The sequence below is a fragment of the Hibiscus syriacus genome, unplaced genomic scaffold (genome assembly GCF_006381635.1).
Source record: "Hibiscus syriacus cultivar Baekdansim isolate YM2019G1 unplaced genomic scaffold, ASM638163v2 tig00111769_pilon, whole genome shotgun sequence".
Lineage (NCBI taxonomy): Eukaryota > Viridiplantae > Streptophyta > Magnoliopsida > Malvales > Malvaceae > Hibiscus > Hibiscus syriacus.
In genome coordinates this window covers 561983-585387 of record NW_024063172.1, presented here as the reverse complement: position 1 = coordinate 585387, position 23405 = coordinate 561983, and the positions used below count along the sequence as shown (strand labels likewise).

General features: G+C 36.5%; 1 protein-coding gene across 1 annotated transcript; it reads left to right on the top strand.

Annotated features, from left to right (window-relative positions):
- Window positions 1-1489: 1489 nt before the first annotated feature.
- LOC120169955 (transcription initiation factor TFIID subunit 1-like) lies at window positions 1490-19614 on the top strand. The gene is made up of 10 exons (XM_039178025.1): window positions 1490-1673; window positions 1779-1897; window positions 3194-3256; window positions 3410-3455; window positions 4410-4628; window positions 14715-14830; window positions 15556-15724; window positions 16011-17100; window positions 18839-19041; window positions 19185-19614. The coding sequence occupies exons 1-10, from the start codon at window positions 1652-1654 to the stop codon at window positions 19424-19426; spliced, it is 2289 nt and encodes a 762-aa protein (XP_039033956.1). The 5' UTR covers window positions 1490-1651; the 3' UTR covers window positions 19427-19614.
- The last annotated feature ends 3791 nt before the right edge of the window (window positions 19615-23405 follow it).

The window sequence follows — 23405 nt, the reverse complement described above, 5'->3', positions numbered from 1 at the left end:
TTTAATTGACAATGAACGCTTAAATACTTTATAGTCTCTGGTGCTCGAACTTATAACCTCTAAAAATAACAACCATTTATTTAATCATTAATGTCGCTTGGTTCGTGGATAATCTAATAATTTTTACTTAGTTGGTATTAAGTTAATTAATAAAATAAACTTAATTAGAGTTTTATCATATAGTATAAATATGGAGAGATCATGCAGTTCAGATTTTAAATATATTAAAAACTTATATATATATATATATATTATAAGCAAAAACTATTAACCATTAATCATAAATTCATAGAATACTTTTGATTAATACAGTATAAATATCATGGTGATTCAAATTTTTTTAACCGAAATCTCTAATTTTTTTAAATAAATAAATAAATTACAATGAATGTATGACCAAAAATTAAACACATAATAAATATATTTTCTTATAACCATTAACACAAAGAAAATTAATCAGTTAAATATTATATTGATAAGTCGTGACGATTAGGGTTGTTTAAAAACATCTAACCCGACTGACCCGACCAATCAACCCAGTTAAAAGATATCATATATTTATTTAAAATATACCCGACCCATCCAACTAATTTTTTTGAGTTTTCAGATTTGACTCGGGTCACAAAACCTTACTTAACTGGACCCCGTCAACCCAATACCTAGTTTATTATTATTATATATATATATATTATTTTTTATTTTTTTATTAATTGTTTATTTATAAATCTCAAATTATTTAACTCTAACATTCAAAATTCCTAATTTATTAAATTTTACTATTATAACCTTCTAAATTATTAATTTCTTAAATTATTTCACACTTACGTTCTAAATTATCTATTTCAACTTCGAAACATTTGAAATTTAAATATATATTTTTAATGAAATTTCTTTCAATTATGTAATTTAAACTTTTAAACTTTATGCATAAATTAGATATATATTATAGACCTTTAAATTTAAAATTTTAGAATTTATCTCTATATATTTAAAATAATATAATTTAAAGAAAAAATTTATGATCCGGACACCCTTGACTCAAAAATTTGAGTACTTGGGTTTTACGGATACCTGACTTATGAGTACTTAGATGTAATGGACCGGGACACATGCCAACATTTTAGTACCCGAAAATTATGGGTATTTAATTTTGAACACCCATGATAATGATGTCAAATCCAACCCTAAGAAAAAAATAAACAAAAATAATGATTAAATGATAAAAAATATATCATAAAAATGGAAAAAATAGAATTATTAAAAATTAAAAACGAGAATAAAATCGTAATAAAATAAAGAGGCCCATCAGCTGAATTTTTGGGTAACTGGCCCATTTAAGTTAAGAAAGTGAAAATCGAAGTCGACGCGAGTGCCTCTATAAATACCCCTGGCATCTGTATCCAATGTTCAGTTTATTTTGCCTCTAAATTTTCAGCACCTACGCCTTTCTACAATTTTGTTTTTAAAATCTTATAAGTATTCTTTTATTTTTGTTCAATTTCCCTCTTTTATTAACCATCAAACCGAACTTTTGTTTCTTTTCCCCCAATTCATCTCTCTCTCAGTTCAATCCCCAAAGCCCTTGAAGAAAATGGGTTTAGGTTAGGTTAAATTGTTCTCGGTTTTCTTCGATTTGCAGAAACAGAGAAATATGGGTCACTCTAGCTTCCAAGGTCTTCAAGTTCACATGTTTTCAGCATCTATTTTTTTTTTGAACTTGGATTCCCTTTTATTGGATTGAATTGTAAAGCGTCTTTTGTTGTTTTTCGTTGGAGCAGACGAAGATGACGACGAAGAAGAATACGAGGAGGAAGCTGGTGGGAGTAATCGGCTCCTGGGTTTTATGTTTGGGAATGTGGATAACTCGGGTGATCTTGATGCCGATTATCTTGACGAGGCAAGTTTTCTGTTATTATTTATCCCCTTTTCTTCTAGGAGCTTAATTTTTTGGTAATTTAGGCGTAAACCTAAACATAATTTTCTGTCTGTTGAGGCTGTTTATTAAGCCGTTCAAAGTTCTTTATTTGATTGCTTTTTATGTAAATTAGTCGGTGGAATCTCACGTTCTTGATGGGTTTGGGAATGTTTTCCGCTTAACGTTTTTGGTGGAGCTGGGTCTGGACGACGGCTTAGGATAAAATGGAGGTGATGTGAGGAAGGGAAGTGTAACATTTAGCTTTTTATGCTTCTTTTTTTTTGAGGGAGAAGTATTTTGAATCTACTTGTGTTTAGTGTTTAAGGAGCAATTAGGATTATGTTTATATTAATTTGGATTTTGCACCTAAAGAGAGTTGTGAAACAGAAGCATCTTGATGCTGCAGTGAACTATTTCTATTCGTGTTTAGAATAACCAATCACTCAATTACATACTTTCTGAACTCATTTGTTGTTCCTGAATCTCCCATTAAATTCGACTCTTCTAAGTTATAGTCATGTTGAATGAATTTCTTACAAGTTTGGAGAAATACACGTTGCAATCTTTGTTAGTTCAATAATGATAGTAAAGCCATATAAAACAAATCCCATAGGAGAGATGATTCAGTAACTAAATTAGGGTCAAAATAAGACTAGAACGCCCGAGAAAATCCCATTCTAGAAATCAAAAGCACGAATTTAGCACCTCTTTGGATTTTTTTTATAGAAATAGGAGGCCTCGTTAAAAACCTCCCTCATAGTAGTCCTTTACCCTAAGGAAAGAACCGACTAGCGGAAGGAGGAAAAGAGTACCTGATTATATTATTGATAAACTGGTTACATAAGACTTAAACATTCTCGTAATACAACTGTTCTGTAAAACACACATACTTACAATCACCCAATCCCCTCCTTTGCTAGCTTATCAGTCTCACAATTACAACACCTAGGGACCAGCCTAAGAATAATCTCCTTATCTGAAACAATAGACCTCTTTGGAAATTTAAACAAACAAATAAAAAAACTAATGGCATCAGATTAAATATGGAAACTCTAAGACTAATTGATATGATAATTATACGATGTTGGTTTCCTTTGGACTTGAAGGGCTTTGCTGCTCTTGAAGAACCGCATGATTTCTCATCTTATTTCTTCCATAACCTGATAAAACCTTTGTAGGATATAACATACTAATTTGGCTTGCACTATCTATTTAAGTTGTTAGTTTGATGCTTGGCTTAACTATTTCATTATAGATAACAAACTGCATTTTTTCCAGGACGCAAAGGAACATCTTGCTGCGGTAGCTGACAAGCTGGGTCCATCGCTTACTGATATAGATGTATGTTTTTCTATCCTGTGTTCTTTCTGTTCTGTCGTTCCTACTAAATGGTTGATTCATAATAAATAAAACTAATGCAAACTATTTTCTCTATTGTTTTATTTTTAATTTTAAGTGGGGTTTGTGTTTCTAATGAAACTGTTTGATTGTCAGTTGTCAGATAAATCACCGCACACTCCAGCTGATGCTGCTGACCAAGGTGATGTTGTATGGCTGGAAAATCCTCATGCAGTTTTTGATATTCTATTAGTGTGTGTGTTTCTTCAACTAGTTGAGTATGCTTTGTGTTGAAATCTGATAGAATAGAATGACAGAGAAGGAAAAAGATAAAGAGAATAAATCAAGAGAGAAGGAAAAATAATGGAGTTAATGCTAGAACAAAAAATATGATAATTGAAGTAGGAGATTACAAGAGTTTAAATAGTTTGAGTTGCCTACTTCTAATAAGACTTTTCTATCACATACATCTATCTAGATTATACTGTTGAGATATTGATTTCTAATTGGATTAGTGTTGTGATTATAAAAAGGATATTCCATAGAAATTTCCTTTATTAAATTAATGTGCTTGAATGCATATGGTATTATTTGGGCCATAGAATGAGAGCTAGTTTGAGATACAAACCATATTCTAGGAAACTTGGTGTTATGGTGAAAATTATGATTTAACATAGAATCCATGATTTGCTTTCGTCAACGATTGAACTGGTGCCTAAGTGGCTTTATAATAGGCTGGTTTGCATTCATGGACAATTACCCTCAGCGAAATATCCATAAGAATGGTATAATGAAGCACTAAAATTTGCTTTCAAGATTGCATTAATTCTTGAGAATGAAAAACAAAGATTGTTTTAATGCCCCATGCAAGCTACTATTTTGGTTTTGTCTCCTACTGGCAATCCTCATAATTCTTATTGATTTTCTAAGTATTTTCTTTCATCAGGATACATGCCTCAATTTATGATGTGTTTCTTTTATATATGTATATATATATTTGTTTGAATTGTAGTTATTCACTTCTAATCTTTTTAATAGAAGGATATGGAGGCTATAAGTCATCGCTTGGAAAAATTGTGTTGCTCTAAGTTTTGTATGCCTCACAACAATCTGGTATCTATCTGATATTTTGTTCATTGGGGTTTCACTCTGATAGATTATGATGAGAAGGCTGAAAATGCCATTGACTATGAAGATATTGATGAGCAGTATGAAGGTCCAGAGACTCGAGCTACCACTGAGGAAGACCATTTACTTCCCAAAAAGGAATATTTTGCTGCTGATGTTTCTTCTGCTTTGGAGCCTAAAGCCTCTGTGTTTGACGATGAAAATTATGATGAGGACGAGGAAAGTGAAAAGGAGCAAGAGGTGGTAGGTAAGCATATACATGGTTTAAATTGTTTATCAGTCTCACTATTGAACTACAATATTCTTTTAGTTTGATAATTTTTAATTTTATTTGGTAATATATTCATTGCTTTTTTTAGAAAAAATATTATAACTGATAATCATTGTAGTGACAGTCCAATACTCTTAGTTGGGTGCCTTTGCTCATATTTGAAGGCTTGAATGTTTGATGACTATTGTCTCTTTCTTTCCTGAGTACCTTTTTTTTTTTTATAGGAAATTAGGCCTCATTAAAACACCACTTCATACCCTCCATGTTGCAACAGTAACATGACGGATATTGGAAGGAGGAAAAGAGTGCCTATGAATTTTATTAATCAGAACAATAATACACAGCCAGGACTCATATTACATAGTATGGAGAGAGATAGTGACGTAGAGAGAGAAAAATTGAGAGGGAAAGTTTCTTCAGAGAATGTTTGGACGGCGTTCGTTGATCACCTCAGTAAACGAGTGTCTCGACGAGAGTTAAGGGAGTTGTTTTCATCTCACGGTCCGGTAGTCAGAGTGTTCATTCCCAGAGAAACAAGGAATCCGAAATACAAATTCTTTACTTTTGCTTTTGTGCATTTTGGCAATGAGGAAAGTCTAAAAAGGGCGATAGCCAAACTGAATGGTTCGATGATTGATGGTTGGAGGATTTCAGTGGGTACTGCAAGATACAAGGATGCTAGGGTGAGGTCAGTCGGGAACAATACTTCCATGATGTTGCCTTCAAGGTCGAACACAGAAGATCATTCAAGGTCCAAAGAGAAAGGTGTTATTAACAGGAGTGTAAGAGATACAAGATCTTACAAGGAGGCCTTACTGTCTGATAGATTGAAGAGCAATGCATCGGACCATAGGGATCGGTCGATCGATGGTTTCAACAGGAGGAAAGGTATAAAAAATTGTTGGGAAATGCATATTCCGTCAGAGAGCTCCAGTTGGGTGAAGAGATCATTAACGGGGATCATCAAACATTCTTTTGAGTTCGAATTAGTCCAGAAGGCCTTAGTTAATGAAGGTTTTGATGTCCAGATTTCCAGATGGGGTTATGTCTGGAATTCTTGTGTTATTATATTTAAGTCGACGGAAGAAATGATGGATGCATGGCTAGAGAAAAAGGATGAGTTATTTTTCTGGTTTGATAGATTGGCACTTTTATTGAACGATGATGGTGTTCCAATGGCTTTTTGCCTCGTACATCTGTTTGGGGTTCCATTGTTATGTTGGCAAAATTCCTTTTTGGAACGGGTAGTAGGAAAGTGGGGATTGGTGGAAGAGATTCATGAAGATACAGTCAACAGAACAGACCTATCGATGGTGAAGATTTTGGTTAGGGTGGCCAGCCCTTATGATGTCCCTGAGGAGATAACTATTGGATCCTATGGAAGGTCGTTCAAAGTCAAGATTAAGCTGGGTTCGGTGCTTGAGTATTCTTCAGTTTCCTTTAACAAGTCGCCGGTGGGAGGCTCCGATGAGAGAAAATTTGGAGAGAAACTTTCTGGAGACAGTCTGTCAAATAGCATGGAAAGTGCTGAACGTTCAGAAGAAAACAGCAGACAAAAGGTAGATATTTGGTTTGACCAAGGAACTAACACGGGTTTGTTTGGAGTTGGTGAGGAATTTCAACTCCCAACGATTAACAAAGTTGGGAAAGGCATTAATGGTGTGAAGTCAGCGTGTCAGGATCTTGGGAATAACAATTATGGTGAATACGCGGGTTTGGGATGCAGATTTTCAAATTTTTCGGCTGATGGGTCTGTAGCCCAATCATCAGAAAATGGGCCACTTGGTTCTCCACCTCTTAAAATTATTCCAGCTGGGCCTCTTGTTAAGCTGGATAAATTTGGGAAAATGGACCAGAAGCAGTTTCTGGTTGAATCTGCAAACTTAGAGGAAGATAACAATGGAGGTCTGCCACTTACTGGTTTGAGAAAGTGTTCTAGAGGATTGGAATCAAATTTAGAGGAAAAGCCGATTGACTACATTCTATGTTCTGGAAGTAAGATTTCCAGGGGAAGAACGCTTGAGCGATCCAACTCTCCATTGTCTACAAAGAGTGAACCGTTGGAAAAGAGAAGAAGTATTAGCTTCAAAAGGGTCTATAAGAGATCCAGGGAGAGAAGACATTGGTTAGAGAAAGATGAAATTGTTGTTCCTCGAGAAGAGGAATCTCTAGAGAGCCCAAATGGGAAGATTTTGGATACTAATTCAGTTCTGCTGGTCAGTGCAGTTGCAGAACCTAATTTGGAAGGCTGTATGGGGCTTACTTTGGAAAGGCATGTTGTTGATAACAGTTTGGAAAGTATGGGTGAAGGGTGGCACTTACAAGGAGATAGTTATTCTTTCAACTCTAAGTCTTCTAATAGAAGAGCCAAAAGATTGTTGACCAGACTTGCTTTGGACCAAGTTAGCATTGAAACAGTTTCTTCTTCAGATTTTGCTGTTCTTTTGGAGGAAGCTCTAGCTACTTGGGAAATTAGTAATAGATTGGGTGTGTCTTTCAAGGGTGGGAAATCAGCCTTTTTGGAGAAAATAATAAAGTTGGAGGAGGAGTTGAGGCTGGTCTGATTTTCGGTGCTTATTGGGTTTTCTATTACTTATTGGAATCATGATGAAGTTTCAATTAGCCATCATTACGTGGAACGTTAGGGGCTTGGGAAGGAAGGAAAACACAGAGCTGTTCAAAATCTAGTTTTAAAGAGACGTCCTATTTTTCTTCTATTGCAGAAACTAAAGTGGAGAAGGTTCAGAGACAATTTTTAAGGAGAAGTGGTTTGAATACTCTTCAAGGCTTTGCAGAATCTCCAGCAGTGGGTTCTGCTTGAGGGCTATTGAGTTGCTGGGATGAGTGCTCTTTTGAAGTTGACAATCTTATTATAAACAGAAGGTTTATTGCAGTTTTTGGAAAGTTTCGAACTTCACAGTTTAGGTGGTTTTATTAATGTTTATGGGCCTAGTATTGAAGAAGAGAAGCAAGCTTCTTTGAAGAGTTAGCTGTTTTTATTTGTGGACTGAATATCCCTTTATGTGTGGGAGGTGATTTTAATGTGCATCTCTGAAGAGGAAAAGGTGGGGAGAGCTCCAAACAGAAGTTCAATAAGGATTTTCAGCCAGTTTCTGCAACATACAGGGTTAATCGATTTACCTTTACATGGGGGCAGATTCACGTGGTGTAACAACCAGGATTTACCCACCTATGTTAGACTGGACAGGTTCCTCGTTGATGTTCATTTCCTAGAAGCATTTCCTGATGTTACACAATACTTGCTGCCAAGGTCAGTGTCAGATAATAATGCTGTTTTTCTGGAGAATGAGGGGGTCAGTTGGGGGAAAACCCTTCAAACTCTTTAATTATTTGATGGAAGAGGACGGTTTCCAGAACTTAGTAGAGTCTACTGTTAAAGAATGCAAGTCTGATCAGAGGAAAGCAGGAATTCTATCTATCCTGAAATCTACTAAACTGTCGATCAAACAATGGGTGGGGAAGAGAGACCATTTTCCTTCTGTAGAGATTACAGATTTAGAAAAGAGGATTCATTTGGAAGAGGTAAACCAGCAGCAGAGGCAAGGTACATATGGTTGGGACAGAGGATCAGATTTGAACAATATGAGATCAGAATTATGGAGGTTGTATAAGATTGAAGAACAGATATGGTTTCAAAAGTCGAGAGCTAGATGGGTGGAAGAAGGGGACCGCAATACAAGATTTTTTCATACTTGTGCGTTGATTAGGAGAAAGAGGAATTCCATGTATGCTTTGAATGTCAATGGAGGGATAACCCAAGATCCATCTGTCATCAAAGCTTGTGTCAAAGACCATTTTTTTGGAATTTACAACTCTAGTTCTACTTTGGAAGTAGAAGATATGAATTTTTCAAAAATTTCAGTGGAGCAAAGTAATATTCTGGAAAAAGAATTCACGGAGGAAGAAATATGGGAGACTCTACAATCATGTGATAGCAACAAAGCTCCCGGCCCGGATGGTTTTAATATGGGCTTCTTCAAGAAATTTTGGGTTGTTCTTAAGGTTGATATTCTGAAATTCTTTCATAACTTTTATTTAGGGAAAGATTGGGAACATGGAGTAAATCATACTTTCATTACTCTTATCCCCAAGGTGGCCAATATTGGTGGATTAGACTATAGACCTATAAGCCTTGTAGGAGGTTTGTACAAGATCCTCTCAAAATGTCTTTCGAGGAGATTAAGGAATTGCATTTCCGATGTAATAAGCCCTATGCAGTTTGCTTTCATTCCAGGTCGTCAAATTCTGGATTGTTCTCTTATAGCCAATGAGGGGATTGATTTCTGGAGGAAAAAGGGACTTAAAGGTTGTGTGTTTAAAGTGGATTTTAGAAGGGCTTACGACACTGTGGATTGGTCTATTCTTTTTAAGGTTATGGAGAAAATGGATTTCGGTTCTAAATGGAGAAGTTGGATAAAACAATGTGTTACTACTGCTTCTATTTCAGTATTGATAAATGGGGTACCTTCTCAGGAATTTCCTATGGCTAGGGGTCTCCGCCAGGGCTGTTCTCTTTCGCCCTTGCTATTTAACTTAGTTGGGGAACTCCTAAATGTTTTGCTCTTAAAGGCTGTCTCTGATGGACTGTTTTCTGGTCTGCATATTGGGAGAATGAGACTGCTTTCAACTTATCTCATCTGCAATTTGCAGACGACCTAATTATTTTCTGTGGGGCTTCGAAAATGGAAATTTCAAATGTTAAAAGGGTCTTAAGAGTGTTTGAAGTTATGTCTGGTCTGCAGTTGAATCTTAAGAAAAGCAAGCTATTTGGTGTTAATACGGCTACAGAGGAGGTGGAGGAGTGGGCGTCGTCTATTGGCTGTGCAGTGGGGAAATTTCCTTCTGACTATCTAGGTTTGCCTCTTGGTGCAACACGGAATTCAACCGCTCTTTGGGATCCAGTTGTTTCAAAATTTAACAACAAACTAGCAGGTTGGAAAGCTGCCACCCTTTCCTTGGCAGGGAGACTAGTTTTGATTAAATCGGTTCTCTGTTCTCTTCCTACTTACTACTTGTCTATATTCAAAATTCCATCATCCGTAACTTCTAAACTCAACTCAATCATGTCTTCTTATGGGGAGGAGGAGCGGAGAAAATAAGATTCATTGGGTTAGTTGGCTTAACGTGTAAGCCAAAGGAGGCTGGTGGTTTAGGAGTGTTAAATATTAGCAATATGAACAGGGCACTATTGGGGAAATGGTCTTGGAGATTTGCAAATGACAAGGATGCTGTTTGGAGGAGAATGATCTGTTCAAAATACAATATTGATCCTTTTTCTTTATTGTTCAATCGCAAAATCCCAGCTCAAGCTTCTTGGATTTGGAGCTCGGTGGTGAATTCTTATTTTAAAGAAGACTCTTTTGGTTGCTATTTTCGCAGCATGTTCAGACTAGAAGTTGGGAATGGTCAATTTATTCAGTTTTGGCAGGACAAATGGGCAATGGACTGTCCTCTTAAGGTTTCTTTTCCGAGGTTGTTCGCAATCTCTACAAACCAGCTTGGAAAACTGATTGAATTTGGCGAGTTCAGCTCTTTGGGATGGATCTGGAATATTCAGTTGAGGAGAAGCTTAGCCGATTGGGAATTTGAACAGTGGGCTAACCTGATGGCTATCATTTCTAATTTTTATCTGTCAGGCAATCGATGGTCTGATTTGGAAAGGAAACGGAATTGGTGTCTATTCTGCTAATTCATGTGTGAAGACTTGTTCTTTGGCTCAGAAGGATTATGTTTGGAAGAAATTTGTGGAAAGGTCTGGTGCCACCAAGAGTTGAGGTATTCATGTGGCAGTAGTTCTTCAAAACTGCCAGTGGTCTGAACTGTTAAGAGAGGGGTTACGGGTATAACAATCCTTCTTCCTTTATGTAATTTGGAGGTTGAATCTTCTCACTTATTTTCTCGTGTTCAGTTGTGGGTCACTTTGGAACAAATTTGTGCAGTATTGGAGTCTTTTTGTGGTTTCATACAAATGCGCAGAAGTTTCTTCAAGCTTGGGAAGATCTTAATCCTAGGTCTACCATTTGGAAGTTCATTCCTGCCGTTGTTATTTGGACTTTTGGAAGGTAAGAAATGATATTGTTTTTGATAGAGGAAGTTTGACCATCTTAATCTATTTTTCTTAGCAAGAGTACGACTTGCATCTTGGTTCTCAGCTAAGTTTGCAGATTCTGGTATTTCAATGGATTCTCTAATCGGGGACCCGTCTCTTGGGGATTCATGCTTCCCTCTCAACAAATCGATGGTTACTACAGTTCCTTGGTCCCCCCCTCCTAAGGGCTTTGTAAAATTGAATGTGGATGCTGCTACAAATTCGGATTGGAACAGCAGTGGAGTTGCGGTATTCTAAGAGATGAGGAAGGTCTATTCTAGGATCTTTTAAGGAGGCCACGGGTCCAGGTCCACCTATTATGATGGAGCTAAGGGCTATTCAGAAGGGCTTAATTTTCTTTGATTCAGTGAAAGGAGGTATTAATGGTCGTTTATTGTTAGAATCAGACTGCAAATTGGCCGTGGATTGGGTTAAGAATGGAACTTTCTGCCCTCAGATTTTTGTCAGTCTTGTAAGGAACATAACTATCAAGCTAAAAGAAGTTGAGGGTGTTATTAGATGGGTTGCTAGGGCAGCCAATATTGAGGCTGATGGGATGGCTAAATCTGCCATTGGCTAATTCCAGTGTATCTTAGGGGTATTTATTTTGGGTTTTTCAAATTGTTGTAAGGGGCTTCTTCTTGTTGTAATCTTAGGTATTATCATTAATGAAGTTTAAGGCACTCTTTTCCTCCTTCCTCTGATGAAGGAACTCATTATAAGTTCCTTAATCAAGAAGGGGGTTTTTAATGAGGCCTACAATTCCTATCAAAAAAAAAAAAATAATACACAACCAGAACCAAAACCTACTGATACAACATAACACTGATACATAAGACTGAAAACAAACACCCTACGGAAAACAAACATCTATGGATTCTACCCAGCGTGGACAGTGGTTTCTCCTGATTGATCATTATTTTGTAATTTTATCAATTAACTTAGAAAGCTCATATTTTCTAATTTATTAATTGTATCTTTTGTACAAATTTCCTGTATTAACTTTCATGAATTTCTTTTTTTATCTTGCTGCAAATTGTGTGCTACAAGTGTATCTGTGTGTGTAACTATAAAATGAGATTTTAAGCCTCTTTAGTCTTTACATGCATAACAAACTTATCAAAAGCTGGTTTCTTGTTTGGTTATTGCTTTGCTGTTTAACTGTTAAACCACGGTTTAATTACTTTCCATGCTGGTCTGTGAATATAGATTTTTTTTTGATAAGAATGACATGCCTCCTTAAAAACCTCCTTCTTGATTAAAGAAGGAGGAAAAGAGTGCCTTAGAAACTTTATTACTCCTCCGAAATTACATTAGATTTAATATAAACACCATACTGAAAAAACGAAACAGACTAAGCTACTCAACAGACAACCAAAAACCTAAAACTCAAACGATACAACGCACTGGAAACGACTAAACATCAACCAATTCCCATCTTTGCTAAACTATCAGCCTCCATTACACACCCTTGGAATCAATCTAATTGAGTGCACCCTGTCCGAGATAAAAGATGAAATCTCTTTAACTAATGGGAGGATAAAAACAGGGGCCAAAGCTGGGGTATAGACCCATTCCACAGCCGACTTACAGTCACTTTCCACAATCAACCTTCCAACATTAACCCAACAAGAAGACATAGATTTCAATGCCTCTCTTAATAGCCTTTAACTCAGCAACCGGTGGGGGACCCTGGCCTACATTTTCTGAAAAAGTCAGAAGGGAGTTGCTATTCCAGTCTCTCAAAATACCTCTTATACCTCCATTTGAGCCATCAAGTCTAACAACTCCATCGACATTCATCTTCAAAAAATCCATAGGGGGTGGAATCCAGCGAGAAACCTGAAAATTGTTAAGGTTGAGAGCTTTAATACCATCTGCAAGAAATGGATCACCAATCAGCACATCCTCCTGAATAGGAAACTTAGGATACTTGGCTAGAAACCATTTAGATAACCTGAATCTAGCAATAAAAAACAGAGACATCCTATCCAAGTGGGAACCTTCGAACACCATCGCATTCCTAGCTTTCCAATTCGACCAAAATACTACTCCCGGGATAAATTTCCAAATCAACGATTCATAGCAAAGAAGGTGGATCCTTTGGAAGGACTAAGGTTATATCCCAAAAGCTTGCTATCTTGTTCCAAAGTTCCCAAACAACATCACACGAAATAAATAAATGCTGAACTGATTCCACCTGTTTTTTACAAAACGGACATAGAATTTCATCCCCTAGCTGCAAACCTCTTTTCACCAACTCCTCTCTCACTGCCACTTTCTGATGAGCTAGCTGCCACAGGAAGACTTCAACACGAGGAGGAGATAAACCCTGCCACACCCCTTTTACCCATAAATCGGACCCCCCAGACACCTTGCCGAGTTCCTTTCTACAAGATTTCACTGAAAACAGTCCATCCCCGCTTGCAGACCAAGAAAGAAAGTCTTCAACTGAATCAGTCAGTTTAAAGTCCTTCAGTTTTGTCATTAAATCCAGCCACTGATCCAACTCCCAGTCACACAAATTCCTTCTGGTTTCGATGTTCCACACCCAACCGTTCGAATCTGAACTTCCAAACTCAGCGACCATACCCCATTTATTTGTAGACAACACATGCATTCTAGGGAAAAGATTTTTTAAAGGAGACTCATCAGCCCATGTATCCGTCCAAAATGCAATAGACTTTCCATTTCCCAGTTTCAACTTGGAGTTTGATCTGATACGTTCACCCTCCGAGTCGCTCTTCAGGAAATTGTTGGCAATCCCTCTCCAAATCCAAGAAGATTTGGGCGAAAAAACCTTGCTAATAGACATGGAATTACTACTTACCTTGTGCCTGCAGCATAACACACTTTTCCACAAAGTATTTTTTTCATTGGCGAACTTCCACACCCATTTTCCCAAAAGAGCCCGATTAGATAGGTTCAAATATAGAACACCAAGGCCACCAGATTTTAGAGGCTTGCAGACTGATTTCCAATTAACCCAGTGTATCTTCCTTTTTTCCTCATTATCCCCCCCATAGGAAACTGGCCATTAATGAATTGAGCTTCTTACCAATTTTACGAGGCATTCTAAAAAGAGATAAGAAGAATATTGGTAGGGATGTTAACACCGACTTCAATAAAACTGTCCTGCCAGCCAATGAGAGACAATTAGCTTTCCAGCCGGCTAGTTTGGAACTAAAATTCTTGAAAACTGGATCCCATAAGGCTTCTGAGTTTTTCTTAGCACCTAGAGGAAGTCCCAAGTAATCTGTTGGAAGGGAATCAATAGAACAGCCCACCGAAGATGCCCATTCTGATAAAACTTCCTCTTCCACATTAATACCAAATAGCTTACTCTTATTTTCTTTACAATATGCTCTCTCTTGATAGGTGGAAGTGATGTCTTCGTTCTTCCAAGTATTCTCTAAATTAACAGAATATGAAAAGATTTCTAGTTTGATGTTTCTAGTTCATAGACAAATGCTTTTCATTTTTTATGGGTTAAATCTAGGTGATTATGTACTTATTTATGGAAATCGAGTTAGATTCTCTTTATCCATGATATCGTTTTTCCTTTTTTCCAGATTTATATAATCTGTTTTTACTGAGTTTATTAAGTTAAACTTTCCATATGCTAGTTTCTTTAGGATCAAATTCTAGTGGTTACCCTCTTCTGGTTCTGGTTAATCTGCAAAATGATTAGTTTACATATTATCTTTCATTGTTATAAACAGGAAATTGAATAGCTTACATATTAATCTGTAATACAGATAAAGTTCATTTTTATTAGATATTTTCGACTTATTTTAGAATGTGTTTAATTCTTTACCATGTACTTTTCTTGGAAAATATGCCAAAGCAATTGTCAGGTGCTTTTATGGCATCTTTCACCTTTGACTTCAGTGTTTATGATAAATCCTAGCTTTGTTCTTCATTTGACTGAATTTTTGCACCCTTTTTGTTAGTTGAGCAGGAAGAGCATCTTGCAGTATCATTTGAAGTGGAAAAATCTCCTGGGCATGAAGTACATGGTGGTTCTTCAGATAGTGGAGATCAAGCAGATGGTACTGAAGATTTTCAGGTGTCTATTTTACGTACATATATCTTTAGAATTTAAGTTTAATCTGTCTTTGAGAACTGTAAGAAATATTTGGAAAACCATGATTTTCTGTGGGCAGATATTCTTTTTGGAATGTCATCTCAGAGAAAATTGCCTCAAGTTGTGTAATGAAGGGAAGCCTGAGCCTTTGATTTTATTTAACTTAATAAGACCCCCAATTAAATATCAGTTTTTCAATAGATATAATGTAAAATAATATTATCTAGCACATTATTTAATTTTTATGTATAGAGACATCAGGGTTATAGTTGGTGTTTGCAATTAAAATACGGTCTACCGTTTAGCTGTAAATTCTCATGCTGTTAATTCAGTTTTGGTCTACTTTAGAATTATTATTAGACCTGAGCATTATCCCTCTAATTGCTTTGTAGTTATAATGAAATGTTTGTATATGGATCTGTTGTATTAGCTCCCCCTTTTGACTGCTATTAGAGAGTTTGGAGAAAGGACGACCATGGAATGCTTGCTATCTGATTTCCAATGTTTCCTTTCAATAACTTTACTAGACATAAGTCACAACGAGGTTGCTGTTCAAAAACTTAGAATAGGAAATTGCTTCTTATTCTTTAGTTTTGTTCTTTAAGTGCTCAACTATGACAAATTAACAGGAAATGTATTTTTTTTCTTTCAGTTCTTGATTTTCATTTGATAAAGAAAGATGTAATTTATTCTAAATGTCGCAACAGGAGGTACCTGATGCTCCAGAAGAGCCTTTAGATTCCAAAGGTTCGACACCTCTTCCTGTTTTATGTGTAGAAGATGGTGTGGTGATCTTACGGTTTTCTGAAATATTTGGTATCCATGAGCCCTTGAAGAAAGCAAGCAAAAGAGACCGTGGCTATTTCACTCATAGAGGTATGTTGCCTATGATATTTTTCTTTTTAATTCTTAATATGTGCTGTTAAATCTTGTAGTGGTCTTCTGACATCAATTTTGAGTTCATATGCACCTAATTCTTTTTGCTTCCTTTGGTCATTATTCTTGGCCATTAATGTGGAGCAGTTTTTGTTCATTGGAAACCACTTCTTCCATTATAAAAGCAAGAAATGAATAATATATCTTGGTTTCTTTAGTTGTCAGTTTCCTAGATCGCTTCATTTTCACCAGTTGTAATTTTTGGTTTTCCACTTCATTTGTCCAGAGAAGTACAAATCTATGGATGCTTCTGATCTTGTTGAAGAGGATGAAGAGGCGTTTCTAAAGGACACTGGTCAAGGTTTCTCATTTATTGGTTGGGAAAAGGCAATCCAACATGATATATCCGAATTTACAGATGAACCTCTGGTAGAAGGAAGTTTGGAAATTTGTGCACATAGTGAAGAACATGTTAAGGATAGTTACTCAAAACCTGAAGAAATGAAAGAGGAGGCAGTATTAAATTTTGCTTCTGGATGGCAGTCACCCTCATGTCCGAGATATTTTCCACTTGACCAATTGGACTGGGAAGAACAAATTGTTTGGGACTATTCTCCTGCAACAGACGGCAATTCTTTGAAGAGTCCTGAGATTTCTGTCTCTGATTTGGAGGCCTCAGTTTCAATAGAGACCATTCCACAGACTGGGCAAAATCTATTTACCGAGCAGTCTGTAGAATTCTATGAGAAGGACCATGATGGTGGCCTTTGTCATTCCTCTGTTGTCTTGGAATCGTTTGAATCAAAATCTCATTCAGAATCCATGGACCTGCCGTCACTGGAAAGCAGATTCCATCCCCAACTCTTGAGGCTGGAATCTAAGTTGGGAGTAGATTCCTTAAATGGTTCTGAAAGTAAAAGCGAATATGTTACCAAAGATCCCAATAAAACAGATGTGGTGAAATGTTTTAGAAAACTTGAGTTGCAAAATAAAGATATAATTGAAGGGTCATGGTTAGACAATATTATATGGGAACCACATAGTGTTATTGCAAGGCCTAAGCTAATTCTCGATCTTCAAGATGAGCAGATGCTTTTTGAAATTTTAGATGACAAAGAAAGTAAACATCTTCAGCTTCATTCAGGGGCTATGGTTATTACTCGACCTGCAAAGCCAAACAGTCGTTCTTATGAGGTCTCAGATCATAAATATCAACCTGGTTGGCAATTCAATATTGCTAATGATAAGTTCTACGTCAACCGTAAAGTTTCACAGCAGTTACAATCAAATTCTAATAAACGCATGGCTCATGGCGTCAGAGTTCATCATTCAGCACCTGCACTTAAGCTTCAAACAATGAAGTTGAAGTTGAGCAAGTAAGTCTTCCTGTTAATATCATTTTACTGTTTTAATTCATGTCTACTCCTTTGGTAGTTTTTGGTGCATACCTATGTGTTCATTTTGCTGTCCTGTTGATCTATGTACTGTAAACTGTCCTTTCCTTTGTGATTGTGTTCGGTTCAAAATTCATACAAAATATTGCATTTCTTCTTAGGCTTAAATTTATTGACAATATAACAATAGTTGTCTATTTGCTCGATCTACTAAAATGAATCTGAGTTTCTTTTATCGAAGTAGTTTCTTCTAATTTGTGAAAAGTGAATAGAAAGGAGGATAGACGAAAATATCCTATGCTTGTCAACTACTAGGGAAGGAAAGGAGAGGAATCTGAGAGATAAGAGAAGACGGAGAAAGGTAATCCAAGGTTCCCCATATTTGGGTTGCTTGAGACCGGAGGGTTAATTTACTGACTTTGTTGGTAAGGCTTTCTAAGGGTTGGAATTGTTAACCCATAATTTATTTTATATGACGGGAATATTAGAATATCAGCACTGCTGTTTTTATAGTTTCAAATCTTCCCAACTAGTCTAATTTTGAAAATTTCCCTTTTAAAGTGGTTTTGTGGGATCTATGCACCCCTCCAAAGCCAAGGATACTCAAACTAGAGAAATTGGAGCAATCTGCCTCTCTTCTCTTAATCAAACAAATCCCTCTGCTTCTGTTATTTATCCGAGAGAAAAAAAAAAACTATGCCCATTATTACCCTAGTATTTTGTTTACAAACAAAATTGAGCAAGTTTATCAAATCCGATTGAGCTACTATTTTCAGTAGTATCCTAAAATGAGTCTATTACTCCAAAAAATCCATTATCATCTGATTTTATACGATATACTCAGTTTTGGTCAAAATTACCAAAACACACTTATAGTTTAAAAATGTTATTTTGTTTAGTATGAGTTGCTCTATCATTAGGGGTGACTCTTTCTAAGTTTACATGATTGTATTTTTGTATATTTAGCTTTCACATTTGTGTACAGTATTCGTTAAATGGTTTAAATGTCGAGTGATTTGAGTCGTTAAACGAACAGTGTCACATCAGTGACTCAAGTGACCTTCGGAAAGTGACAACTCTTGAGCCGGGTTTGGGGGTTACATTAGGTGGTATTAGGGTGAGGTTTTCAACGCTTAGATCGTGGAGACTGCAAAGAACCTGCTGCCTATTTTACTAAACTTTAAGTATGAAATTTATTTGCATGATTTGGGAATATTTGGGGTACCATGGCTGTAATAATAAATGTTTTTATAAGTTTTCGAGACTCCAATGCAGCCCTAATGGATGTGTATTTGCTGTAAATTTAGATATTTTAGAAAGTAGACACTCAAAATATTCGTTATGAGCAAAAGCAGAACGCTTTTGATTAAAGGTTTCTTATATTTGGTTTCTGATTATAATAGTTAATAGCTCACTAGTGGCTGATGGTTTCTGGTCTTGTTACAATCTACAAAATTTTCAGCTGTCTATTACAATTACTCTTGGGTAGGTGGCAGTAATTTAGCTGAATAAACTTTGATCTTGCCAGATATTTTATCTTCTTCTCTCTATATAAGTAGTTTTGGTAATTAGAATAAAGTGATGCTACAATTGGTGTATTCCTAACTAAACATTTCGTTTTATGTTATTTCTCATGGCTCTTGCACTGTACTTTCCGTTCAGTACTATGAGTATGTACCCGTTAGATTTCAGCCTTTGAGTATAATCTGTGGTTTTGCAGTAAAGATATAGCAAATTTTCACCGTCCAAGAGCGATATGGTATCCACATGATATTGAGGTGGCTGTTTGGCAACAGGGGAGGCTGCCAACCCAACGATCCATGAAAGTCATATTGAAGAGCTTGGGAGGCAAAGGTAGCAAACTACATGTCGATGCTGAGGAAACTGTCTCTTCTGTTAAAGCAAAGGCTTCTAAAAAGCTAGGTACACAAAGATTGTTTTTAACATGTTTATCCACTGTACTTTAGCTGTTATCCAGAAGATGCTTGCTTTTTAGTTATTGCTTTGTGAATTTTATAATGTCTGGATAATTTTCTTAAAGTTCATTTTGGACAATTTTCTTGTAGATTTCAAGCCATCAGAAACAGTAAAAATATTTTATCTTGGGAAGGAGCTTGAAGACGATAAGTCTCTTGCTGCCCAAAATGTTCAACCAAATTCTCTGCTTCATCTTATTCGCACTAGAATACATTTGTGGCCAAGGGCACAAAAACTTCCGCGAGAGAATAAGTCTTTACGGCCTCCCGGGGCATTTAAGAAGAAATCTGATCTTTCTGTGAAAGATGGTCATGTCTTTCTCATGGAGTAAGTGTCAAACATCATTTTCTGCCCTGCCCATTTTTTCCCTCTCATTTTTTTGAGTATAATACGTTTTCAAATCTTATTGTGTTGTGGCATCTTCTTTTGGGGCATATTAGTATAAAATCCATGCAGCTGATCCTATGTACTACAGAAAAGTTTATTCTTTCCTGCCACTTGGGAAGACTGGGCATCATGGCTGAGCACATATGCTAGACTATGTATTAGATGTACAGGTTATGACATGAGTCTCTTATATTTTTTAAGTGTTCACATATTCTCCATGTTCTGATTTAACCTGGCTATTTTCACCGCAAATGCATATCTGATGAAGCATTTGAAGCTTGTCTCTGTCAATCTGCTATACTATAAGCTGTTGAAGTCTCTGGAAGCTTTCAATGTGGAAGAATGGATAATTTTTGAATTAATACCCCAAAACATCATAAATTATCTGTGAAGTCTGATATAACATGCGCTGTTATTTGAATTTCTTGGTTTGATAGTTTTTGTTACAAGGCCATCAGCAAACTAAAATTGAGGGTATTTCCTTTTAAATGATTTTGTTGAGGCTTATTGATCTTTTTTTTGATAAGATTTGAAGGTCTCATTAAAAACCACCTTCTTGATTAATGGAGCTTATGAATAAGCTCCTTAATCAGCGACAGATGGAAAAGAGCGCCTTAGAACTTTATTAAAATAAAGTAGGATTACAACCTAGATAAAATCCCATAAACCCTTACAAATAGTCATAACTCCCTTCTGATCAAGAACAAGAAACCCACTTGATCAGTACAAAACACATAAAATTCAGCCTATACCAACCTTTGCTAAGGCATCAGCATCCGAATTAGCTAACCTAACAACCCATCTAACAATCCCCCCACAAACCCTAAGATTATTATTTTTTGATAGGAACAAACCCTAAGATTATCAACAATATCCTTAACAATAACAGCATACACAACTGGATAAGAATCAACAATGTTAATCCAGTCCACTGCTACCTTACTGTCGCTTTCAACAATCAGTCGAACATTATCCTCCCTTGAAAGAAGCGACGAAAATCAGACCCCTTTGGATAGCTTTGAGTTCCTTTAATGTTGAGGTCCGACCATTAGGCTCTTGAAAAGAACCTAAAATTGCTCCCGAATGATCCTTAAAATACCTCCTAGTCCGCTTTTCAACCAATCACTGGTGGTGGCAGCATCCACATTCAATTTTATGAAGCCTATAGGAGGAGGAAGCCAGGTTAATACAGAGGACTTCATGAAATTGTAGGACGAGTGTAAATCCCCTAAAGAAGGGTCATAAATTAAAGAGTCTTTAGGAATAGAGATGTCCTTATACTTAGCTAAAAACCACGAGGCAAGCCTAACCCTTGCTAAGAAGAACATTTCTAACTGGTCTAGCTTTCCCCCTTCAAAAACAATAAAATTTCTGGTTTTCCAAATAGTCCAAATAACAGCCCCAGGAATGAAAGACCAAATTGTAGAATTAGACTTCAACTCATCCCAACATAATAGAAACGTTTTAGCATCTGCATGAAAAACAGAACTGAAATTCCAAAACTGTAAAAATTTGTTCCATAATAACCACACTACTGGACAAGTAAATAATAGATGCGAGGAAGACTCTTCAATCTTTTTACAAAGAGGACATAAAACATCATCAATACCTTGAACTCCTCTTTTAATCAATTCAGATTTAACAACCAGTTTTTGCTTTACAATTTGCCACAGAAATGTTTCAACCTTTGGTGGTACTACTCGCCAAACAATTTTCAACCAGAATTGAGACTCCTCTGAACCTGTAGCACAACTCTTAACACGAGTTGACTGAAAATATACCATCCCCACTACCTTTCCAAAGCAAGCCATCCTTGGAATCTTTAGACAGATAAACATGAGAAATAATGCTCATCAAATTACACCATTGTTCCATCTCCCAATCATTTAAATTTCTTCTAACTTGAACATCCCAAAACCAACCCGATGAATGGAATTTCCCAAATTCACATAGTTTTCCTGAATTATTAGCAGCAATCGAAAACAGTCTTGGGAATAGGACCTTTAACGGATAATCTGAAGCCCAAACATCCTGCCAAAAAAGAATGTGTTTACCATCCCCAACTTGAAAATAACATAAAGAACAGAACTTTAAACCAAAGGAGTCTTGCTTGAAATAATTATTAGTCACTGATCTCCACTGCCAAGAAATAGAACATGGAAGCTTACTATCGAACAAAAGCCTTGAGGAATCAAAGTTATATTTAGAACAAACAAACCTCCTCCAAACAAAATTTCTTTCGTTTGCAAACCTCCAAGACCATTTCCCTAGCAATGCTCTGTTCATGCAACTCAGATTACGAACTCCCAATCCGCCCTCATTCTTGGGTTTACACACTTCCTCCCAATTAACCCAATGAATTTTATTCTTACCAATGCCACCTCCCCATAGAAAATTAGCCATAATAGAATTGAGAGACTTAAGAATTGAAGCTGAAATCTTAAACATCGACAGGAAAAACGTAGGCAGTGAGCATAAAACAGATTTGATCAAAACCAATCTTCTAGCTAATGATAGAGTAGCTTCCCTCCAACCTGCCAATTTTGATTGAAAGTTCTACACTACCGGATCCCAAATAAATGAGGAATTCTTTGTTGTACCTAGTGGAAGACCTAGATAGTTAGAGGGGAAACTACCAACATCACAACCAATTGAATCAGCCCAATTTTGAACCTCCTCTGGAGATATGTTTACTCCAAACAGTCTGCTCTTCTTTATGTTAACTTGTAACCCTGACATCACCTCAAAAACTCTTAGCACTCTCTTACTGCACAAAGCCAGAAGGCTATCTCTGCCAATCAAAACATTTTAATTCTGGAAAATATTTCTAAGAATGCTTCTGCAAAATCCCAAGCGAAAACCCGTCCGGTAATCAGTTCTAAGCTTGTAGCACAGGGTATTCTCCCTAAAGCAGGGGATGTTTCCGGCCTTGGCCCTAAACTACCAGTCGAACCACCACCGGAATGGACAAGGGGAAATGGCCTTGACGAGGCTGTTGATTTGGCCGAAATGCTGCGAATGGAATCTCAGGATTGGTTCTTAGGATTTGTGGAGAAATTCTTGGATGCCGACGTCGACACATCCGCTTTATCCAATAATGATCAGATAGCTGGGATGTTGACACAGCTGAAGAGTGTCAATGACTGGTTAGACGAAATCAGTTCAAGCAAAGACAACGACGAGGAAGGAGAAGAGACTACTCCACATGTTTCATCCGAGAATATCAGTCGGCTAAGGAAGAAAATATACGAGTATCTTCTTACTCATGTTGAATCCGCTGCTGCTGCTCTAGGTGGTGGCGGATCGCAGCCGTCACCACCCGTCCGAACAGGTGAAACAAAATCGAAAAAGTGAGAGGCCACTCTACTGGCAAAGATCAGGGCATACTAAATCATCACTTGTGTATATAAATCCAACATGGGGTTTAAGGTTTAAATGGGGTAATAAATATCATAAGAAAAGTTTGGGGTGTAAAGTGCAAGGTTTTTTTTTTTTATATCACATTTGTATTTGTTCACTTAAATTATACAAATGAAAACAGCTTGTCCAACTTGAATTTGTATCTTTTTAAAAACTGGGTTAATTGCATCTCATGTCCGTCAGTTATGACCTATGTTCTAAATCGGTTGCTAAACTTTTAAATATTCCAATTTCATCCATAAACTATGATTGTCATTCTAAATTAGTTATCAAACTTTTGAGCATTTCAGTTTCATCCCCAAACTATAATCTTCATTCTAAATTAGTCCTCAAACTTTTTAAACATTTCAATTTAATCCCAAACTATACGCATATACTAATCACATTCCTCATTAATAAAATTGTCAGCCCAAGTTATATTATTATATGTTTGAAAAATAAAATTTAGGTTGAAATATGGTTGAAATTGATTACATAGTTGGATGAATATGGAGATGAAATTG